Below are 9,716 nucleotides of genomic sequence, written 5' to 3'. Positions count from 1 at the left end.
TCTTTCATGTTTAAGTGGGACAATCTTGCCTGCAGGAGGGTAAAAGATTAATAGACACTAGATCAAGGAATCTTACTTATTGCATTAATGGCAGGACAGTTTTTGGTGGATTCTCCCTTATCTAAGTGGGATGTTTTTGCTTTTGCAAGGATGAAAGATTAACATTAAGAGCAGTATTAGTAGTATTTGATAATAGATACTACTACATTGGTTCTCAGTCATATCAATAGCACAATTTTCAGATCACTTTCTGTCTGCGAGGGACATTTTTTCTTTTAATTTACTGGTAATATTAGTGGATAAAAGATGCCATTTTAAGCAATCTCAATTAGTAAACTGAATTAACAACAGCAGATGCAAATACAGTAAGTCCTCGTTATACGGTTTTTATTTATCGGTAAATTTACAGTTACGGTATTTGGAAATTACTACCCACGATTCAATATACTGTAAGAAAAATTCATGTATTTTCATTTCTGTAGGGTTGACTTTTGACGTGCTGGAACGCATTCCCTATTATTACATTTTATAATGGGTTCGGTATACGGTGTAACTTAGATTTGCAGTAAGGTTTTGAGGAACGCATATGTATAACAAGGACTTACTGTATTATAGTTGACCCTGTAAATACAAGATGCCTTTTTCATATTAATTTTATACAGCTTCAGAAACATATAAGGGGAATAAAATAGTGAAATCTGTGACTATTAATCTTCTGACTTCCATAGATCCTTTTTAATGTCAATAAAATGGTCTAACTGTACACAAATTTTAAGGTCAAAATGCATCCCAGCATCGAAGGGGTTAAGGGATTTTAATTACTATAATCTAAACAGGAATACGTAATTTTATCCAGGAGTTCTAAATAAGAGTTTAATAAAAGAGTACAGTTGGATAGTCTTGGTTACATAAGAGTTTGTTTCAGTGTAAAGTTTAATGTTTAATCATCACAAAACATTCCTTTATATCATGAGTGTCTCCATCTCTTGCCATCCCAACTCACTGTGAGGTGAAATGATCCTCTCTCAAAATTAAGATTAAACTGTTTTTTTCTCTCTCTACTCTTGTTTTGTCAGTTATGAAAGTTTTGAGAGAGAGAGAGAGAGAGAGAGAGAGAGAGAGAGAGAGAGAGAGAGAGAGAGAGAGAGAGAGAGAGAGAGAGAGAGAGAGAGAGAGAGAGAGAGAGAGAGAGAGAGAGAGAGAGAGAGAGAGAGAGAGAGAGAGAGAGATGAGCTCGTCAACTAAAAATCATAGAACCTTGTTTTTGGTGGGAAATCAATGTCAATCAAGGTTACTATAGACTCTTGTTACTCTGAATGGCAATTTTAATTTTGTCGAGCAGCGAGGTAACACTCAGGCAAAGGGAAAGCTGCCTCTCTCATGATCAATTAAAAATGCAGCTTTTCTATACATCCACAATAGGAGGTTATTTGATATACTACAATGGACAATAGTGCTTGAACGCCAGTATATTCTTGCCCCTCATATAGCATTAAGTCTGAGCTATGGTAGGCAGTATCAGTATTAAGGGCAATGACAGATTATACTTGCAGGGTTTACATGGCACAAGATGGCAGCACACTCACAAGGTATTTATGTGTACAGTAGTCTTGGTCAGTACAGTAATCATCTTTTTTTTCTTTTTTTTTTAATGTAAGATGGGAAAACTGGCTAAGGTCAGCATCAAATGAAAAGAAGGGCCCACTTAGTTGCCAGTTCCCATCCAGATCTGAGAGAGTAAGCTCAAAAAATAGGGATAAATGTCTCAAAACCTCCCTCTGAAATGAAGTCAAAGGAAGTTGGAAATACAGAAGCAGGTAGAGAGTTGCCACACTTCCTTCCACTATGCAAGACATTTATCCCTTTCTTTTTGGGGATCACTCTCTCGGACCTGCATGGGGACTGGCAACTAACTGGACTTTTTTTTTTCAAGTTGCCCCGTCATCCATAAAATACAACTTGAGGCCTTAAGACAGAAAGAAAATACAAAATCCCAGTGTGATATAAGTACAGGTTTTTTTTTTTAGCTTCTGACCGAGACTGATAAGGAACCAACACAATTTATCAGACCTCTATAGGAAGCATTGAAGTGTTTATCAGCTTAAGTATTCATCATGGACACACTGACACTGATTATATGAACATTCCACTTTATCAGAGAAGGTTACTACAAATTCCTCACTCATTAGAACATTTGTAGGTCTGTATCTATGATGGTGTTATGGATTATTGGTGCACCGTATTAAGGCCTTCAGTACCATGACACGTTTCTAGATCTGTTCTGCGTACTATTTGGTGATTTTATACAGCTTCACAAACTTATGTAGGGATTAAAATAGTGAAGACTCTGGCCATTAATCTCCTGACGTCCATAAAGCCTTCCCAATGTCAATAAAATGGTCTAATCGTACACAAAACTCATGGTAAAAATGTGTCCCAGTACTGAAGAGTTTAAGGCCAGTGATGTCATACATATATACAGTGAAATGTCAAGGTTATGCACTAAAAGGAGGGAAGGTTGCTAGAAAGGTCAGGATTTTTTCAATTGATCAATGATGGAAACTAAAAATCAGTGAATCATCTTTACCATCTTGCATATAAAAGTTACATATATTCTTGCCTAAATAAGTGAAGCATGTACATTCCTTATCTTCCCAACTTTTAATGGTTTAACTTTTGCTATTTAAACTGTACAGGCAATGCAAAAGTAATATTTAATAGTGATATTGCCCATATGGTTAACCTTATTTCTTCTTTTTATATCTCTGAGTTTATTATACAGAAAATTAAGAATTCCCTATGAGATTAAAGGTAGTTTTTTTATAATTCAAGGTCACTCATTCATCTTCACACAGCTAAGAACATCAAAGCAGAAGTATTAAACGTGCAGACCATGCATTAACCCCTTCAGCACCATGATAAATTTTCATATTCATTCTAGTTACCATTTTGTGATCTTATACAGCTTTACAAACTTATGTGGGATTAAAAAAGAGAAGACGTCAGATTAAAATAGTGAAGACTCTAGCCATTAAATCTTCTGCCCACAACAGACCTTTCTTAATGTCAATAAAATGGTCTAATCACACCCAAAACTAAAGGTAAAAATGTGTCAGTGCTGAAGGGGTTAAGTAAATAGACATTTCATTTACTACACATCTATAACAAATTCTCTTAAGGCGACAAAAAATAAAATATAGATGCAAAAAGGAGAATTATAATGACTGGTCAGACAACATTACATCGTGATTAGTGCCTTTGATACACACACAACCACTGACTCTATAGCCTCTCTTCGTCTATAGAACCTTGTGCTTTTTGAGGTACAGTGAAGAAAAATATCACAGGTAATAAAAGACAAGCCTTTAAATCTATCACATGCTTACACAGGACTCATTTGCACTTACCTCTTCTCTTCAGCTACCTACATGTAGACTGTATAGAGTTTTATTCATTATTTTTGAGTTACCCACAGTTTTATTTATTCCTTACCGAAGATTTGGAGCAATTTACATGTTGGACAGTATTTCTCTCTCTCTCTCTGGCATTTATTTCAGTCTCTCTTTTATTTTGTTACCTATCTCACAGTTGTATGTCTCTCTCTCTCTCTCTCTCTCTCTCTCTCTCTCTCTCTCTCTCTCTCTCTCTCTCTCAAGAATATGATGAATACAAATAATGTGAGTGAAGGAAGGAAGGAAAGCGGGAAGGAGAGAAGGAAGGAAGAGAAAAGAAGAAAGTTGGAAAAGTAAGCATAGGAAGGAAGGAAGGAAGGAAGAATCAAAGAAAAGAAAAGAAAAAGAAAGAAAGGAAGGAATGGAATGAAAGAATAATAAACTTCATCTCACAAGTAAAGAAAAGTAAAGTGAATAAGTGAGTGAGAGAGTGAGTGAGTGAGTGAGAGAGTGAATGTGGCTGTCTCAGTGTCTCCTGTCTCTCTGTGTCCTTCAAGTGGACTCAAGTACATACACACCCACTAGTATTTGATAAGATACACTACACACTGCATATTCATTCAGCTTACTACTATTTGGCAATTTCATACAGATTAAAATAATGAAGACTCTGGCCATTAATCTTCTGACCTCCTTAAACTCTTCCTGATGTCAATAAAATGATCTCATAGTACACAAATCCCAAGGTAAAAATGCGTCCCATTATTGAAGAGGTTAAGATAGACTAAGATGCTTAATCCCTTCAGGAGTAGTGTTAGTGGTGGTAAGTAGGAAGATGAAAAGGAGAAGTGTAAAAAAAAGCTAGTTGTTTGTTTGAGTGGAGAAGGAGAAGGAAGAGGAGAAGGAGGAAGAGGAGAAGGAGGAGGAGGAAGAGGTATGTTGGAAGAGGAGTAGTACTATGACACAATTTCATATTCATTCTGGTTACTGTTTGGTGATTCTATACAGCTTCAGAAACTTATGTAGGGAATTAAAATAGTGAAGACTCTGGCCATTAATCTTCTGACCTCCATAGACCCTTCCTAATGTAAATAAAATAGGATCATGTCGAAAATTAGTGAACGCTCCAGCTTGCCTTGTTTCCCGGTTACCCGTTCACAGCTTTCACTTGCTTACATGACGTGTGAATGAATGTAAGACCAAAATTAAGCTAACCTATGTTCAAGTTAGGGTTAGGGTAAGTTCGGTTAAAAATGAAGTTAATTTAGTTTTGGTTACCATTCATTCACACGTCATGTCAGCTGAGGGACAGAACTGCAAAGCCATGAAACGAGGAGAGCTGGAGGGTTCACTAATCTTCACGTGATACGCAAAATTGTCTAATCATGCTTAAAACTCAAGGTAGAAATGCATCCCAGTACTGAAGGGGTTAAGGCTGATAATATGATGACTTAGCTGATAAGAAAAGGTCTGGCACCAATTCCTCAAGATGACCTACTTCTTTTTTGTCAACACAGCTCACTTCACCCTTGCCAACTCAATCAAACATAGCAGAACTCTCCAGTGATAATATTAAGTACTATATTATAATGTTTAAATTGGAACAGTCCAGTGTTTTCTAGCAATCTTTTGACGACCTCAATTCTATTCTTGCGCTTCATTTCAAACATTCCTGGAATCATATAGTTGACAGCAATGCATTCAATGGCTTGCCTATGATACAATTATATATTAAGTAAACTGCACTTTTGAAGCAGGCAAAGCTTCTCTAATCTCACATAGTGTCTGAATGCATGCAGGGCTCCCACTATTTTCCCAATCATGCTAATCTGTGTTTTTAAAATGTTATAGTTGCAGGTGAGCTGAGGAGATCTGAAGGGAAGCAGATCCTATGCAGTGAACAGGATAGTGACACTGTGAGGTGAGTCACTCTAAGAGCACCTCACACAATGACATGGACATCAAAGCCCTCACTCCATCAAGGTACCAATGTCACCTCATGTTGTCAAGTAGCCAGGGGATCCGTCAGTAAATGTACACTCTTTCACCATACTATCACTTCAGGATGAAACATTTTTTTCTGACCAGTAGTTTTGGACCTGTTTTGAATGAATCTGCACTTTGGTTCCATCACAAATCAATACTTTTTTATATTTATCTCCCTCCCCGTTCACCCAAAAACATGGTCTATTCTCTCACAAAGTGCTATATTGTGATCAAAATGGATAAAAACCTTAATACAAAACATAGGAAAAGAGGGAAGCTGCAAGAGGCTGCCAGGCCTATATGAGGCAGTCCCAGTGTGCTTAATCTACCTAATTCCATCTCTCTTCCCCATCCATAAATTTATCTAACCTTCTTTTAAAGCTCCCTATTGACTCAGCCCTGACTACATGCCCACGAGACCATTCCACTCATCAACCATTAACCAGAGCGAAATGTACCAGAAGAAAATAGTTTTTTTTATCACAAAGTACCACAAAAGTAACAGTCCAACAGCAGTAACAGCCCAAAATTTTGACTGTTACTGCTGTGGAGAGTACTCAGTGTCAACGCTGGTCACCGCTGCCCAATCCAACCTACTGAAACTTCTCTATTGAACTAAAATTAACCTAACCCTAACTTTAACCTAATCTAACTAACGTAACCTAGTAGAGGCGACATGCACCGTTAATAAATCTTCCTCAAAACAAATTAACTTTATCTATCCCAATTAAACTGATCTCACCAAAGCAAACCAGCCTAACCAGACTAGTAATGATAATAAATTGATACATGAAGTCATTACCTTATTTCTCTTTGTAAAATCTGGCAATACAATAGCATTAACTGAGGTGCCTCCTGTCCATTCAGGCATTTTCCATACACTTATTAAAAAAGAGTCAGTTCTCTCCATAAACTGCTCTGATTGGCTAGATTTATTAAGCATTATTTTTATTGGCTATGTGCTCAAACAAGAGAACCAATCACCGTCATTGATTTCAAGCGTACACATGCAAATAATGTGACAATATGCACACCCGAATGAACACATCTAACAGCATTTCTCAGCACCCGTATATCCATCACACGTGTAGGTGTCGCAACGCAATATATACCTCAGCTCTCCCACAAAAAAATAGTAAATCTTTAAAAAATTGTTTCAGCGCTACAAACAAATTGTGACGCTTATGTACGTGTTCAAATTACTCAGAATAAGAAGCTCCACATGATGAGAAGAGTAAGAAAAGTCATGTTGATTATGATGAAAGAATGTGAAAATATCAATCTGTCATCCCTCAACACACAATCAGCACTACACACAGACACAACAAAGGAAGGGAGCCAGCAAGAAGCCTTCCGGCCTGAACATGGAAATAGACCCCTGCAGCATTCCTTGAACACTACAACTACATCAAACACCAAAACACACCAGTCAACACACATGTAATGAAGCTTCTCTTACTTGGAGAACTCTACAAAGAAAACTCAAAATTCCAGGCAGATAAATCTTCCCAGATGGACATCAGTGTGAGGATTGACCACGCCATCCCAGCCTGCCTCATCCCCCCCTTGGTGCAGGCTAAGGCAGGCCTGGGGCGGCACCAAACAAAGTGCCATCTGGGCCAGGTTCAACACAGCACACCACCACACCGGGACACACATGCACACTTCACTACGGGCTGAATACAGGCACACAGGCACACCCCTTCCCTGGCAGCCAGGGAGCGCCACGCCAGCTGAGCCACAGGGCACAGCTGGCTGGCTCCTGGCTCACTCACTCACGCCCACACCTCACCTCATTGTGTACCGCTACAACCAACATGCCCTTACCCGAAGGTGGTGCTGCAGAGCTCCTCACCCCCCTCCCCGCCCCTGGACGCCCACCTGTCAGGGGTGCGGCGCCCCCCCCAGGAGAGGCGGTACTGGGGGTGGTTTCCCTGGGGGCGCCTACACAGCCGCCCATCCCGCCCGCGGCTGTGAGGGGCGCGGAGCCAGGTCGGGCGGGGTCATCCTCACCACCCCACTGCTCTCTGCTGGCCGGGGTACAGCGACCCCTGACCCTGCTGTTACTATGTGCTGTGCTGCTGCAGGGACGCCGCCCGCTACCGCCTGCTGGGGAGGAACGCCTCGTCTGGCCCGGGGGACGCCTTGGGGTGGCGCGACGGGACCATCCACCGCAAGGGACGGCTGTCTCAGTGTCGTTGCTGTGTTACTGTGGGGGACCAAGGCTGAACACTGCAACACCGGGAATGTCTCCACCACGCACTCAACACCCTGCACTATGGGTCTCTCCTGTCCTGTGCCGCTGTATCCCCTGTGTGAGCAGCAGCAGAGGTCAGATTCAGCTGTCGCCTGTCACTATCTGATGGCTGATTCCAATATCTTATCGGGGGCGGCCACCACACACTCGCTTATTGACCTGCTTCTTACACTACCGTTGCCTAGTTTCCTGTTCTGTCTACCTTTTCAGTAGTCAATTGTTAATTTGGTGGTTCAAACGCGTGTCATTTAACTCAACCACATCCAACAATGCAGTTTTCTTCCAGTCATGCGGCAGGATCTCACAGGCAGTCATTTCATTCTACGTATGACACGACACGACTCTCTTTACATAGTTCTACCTGTTCTTCAAGGGAGGGTCGTGTGTGTACAGGACGATGTCACGGGAGGTGCCAGTGTGTGTGGTGGCACTGGTGCAGGAATGCCACCAATTCCTGATCTTAAAGGCCACTGGATCGAACTTTTGCTGAGGTGAACCAACTTCCTCCTCACCCGCTGGACTGTGGCCTGCCTGCCTTCCCCCAAATCCCCTTCCTCCTCCTCTTCTTCCTTCCTTCCTTCCTTCCCTCCTATCTTCCTTTCTTCTTTTCTTTTCTCCCAATGCAATTCTTCGATATGATTATTGCCTTGTTCCTTCTATTCATTTATTTACTCATCGGGATATCATTTATCTTCTTTAATCATCTTTCTTCCTTTATCCTTTCTTCCTTTGTTTTCTTTTTTTTCACACTTCTTTCTCTTCTTTCCTTTGCAGGACGTGCTTCACCTTTGCCTCCTGACGCACTCTTAAATCCTTTTTATCCCATGTTTAGGGGGTGGTCGGCATGACCCGACTCCCTCCCTTGTTGTATACACTTACACAACAATAAAGTTATCAATCAATCAAACAATCCTTTCTTTTTTCTGTTGATTCATATATCGCTTCTGAAATCTCTCTCTCTCTCTCTCTCTCTCTCTCTCTCTCTCTCTCTCTCTCCAAGTTACAACACCATTTTCTAGTGTTTGACACACACACACACACACACACACACACACACACACCAAGGCATCCCGCGTAGTGTACATGGTTAGCACACGGTTCACAATCAAGAAGGCTTGGGTTAATTCGAGTTCCGAGCGCAGCTCGCTCCGTAATGGGTGGGTGACCAGGGAAAGACCGTGGTGAATTACATCAAGGCATCTCTGGCGCCCGGACCCGCCAACCCCACCCATTCACCCTGTAGCTAATTAAGTGATTTAGGGCGCTTTTCTTTAGTGTTTAGCAGGTGTTCGCATGTCTTTTAAGGAGTCGCTGTGTTGGAGTAGGTGGAGGAGGTAGAAGTATAGGGATGGGGAGGAAAGGGAGGGGAAATGGAGATTGTGAAAAAAAGGTGCAAAAAATACTTCGGCTCTACATCACGATTGTTCTCCCTTATTATGGCACTTTGTATTGTTTTGTTTATATTTTATTTATTGATAGGAATGTAAGTCAAGGTATAATCCATGATAACATCGTATCTTGCTATGTTTTTTTGTTTCTCATTGAAGCAACACTTTCGGCACTATATAATTTTCACTTTTTTTTATTAGCGCGCCTATGATTGTTTTGGTGCTTGATATAATACTTAGAAAGTAAAGTATGAAAAACATGACACAAATAATGATATCCAATAGCATTTTGTTTAACTATTCGCATTTTCAAGTTGAAAACTTTTAACGGTACCAAAATAGAAAACAAAAATCTTAATAAGACAAGGAATCACTGTTTTCTTTATTTAGTTGGAAAGCAAAAAATTTTCGTACTCAGAAAATATAGTATAATGTAGTATGGCTGTGCTTTCCATCTCGACATTATGATGTGTTTAGGGCGCCGTAAGTTTGAATACAAACCGCTGATTGGACATCGCTACGTAAACAAAAGACTCGGTAAGGTTATTATATTTTGGTTGTTAGTTAAACTATTTGTTGCGTCAAAAAATATAGTGCATTCCAGTCTGGGTGGCTTTTTTCTTCTCGTGATTTTTAAAATGGATTACGTACGTAAATATTGGTCCACAGCTGGGCACCTCAGCCATCCCTTCC

General features: G+C 40.4%; 1 protein-coding gene across 2 annotated transcripts in view; it reads right to left on the bottom strand.

Moving 5' to 3' along the window:
- Positions 1-7,866, bottom strand: part of LOC123504576 (ubiquitin domain-containing protein 2-like) — a 12,013-nt gene extending 4,147 nt beyond the window's left edge. Inside the window, exon 1 of one of the 2 annotated variants that reach the window (XM_045255195.1) lies at positions 7,260-7,866. In XM_045255195.1, the coding sequence (XP_045111130.1) occupies positions 7,260-7,338 (79 nt within the window). In that variant the 5' untranslated portion in view covers positions 7,339-7,866. Of the gene's footprint in view, positions 1-7,205 lie in introns of both variants that reach the window. The other variant, XM_045255196.1, reaches the window with a different exon arrangement.
- Between the last annotated feature and the right edge of the window lie 1,850 nt (positions 7,867-9,716).

This window comes from Portunus trituberculatus, chromosome 16 (assembly GCF_017591435.1).
Source record: "Portunus trituberculatus isolate SZX2019 chromosome 16, ASM1759143v1, whole genome shotgun sequence".
Classification (NCBI taxonomy): domain Eukaryota; kingdom Metazoa; phylum Arthropoda; class Malacostraca; order Decapoda; family Portunidae; genus Portunus; species Portunus trituberculatus.
This window is presented reverse-complemented; position numbering and strand designations above follow the sequence as displayed.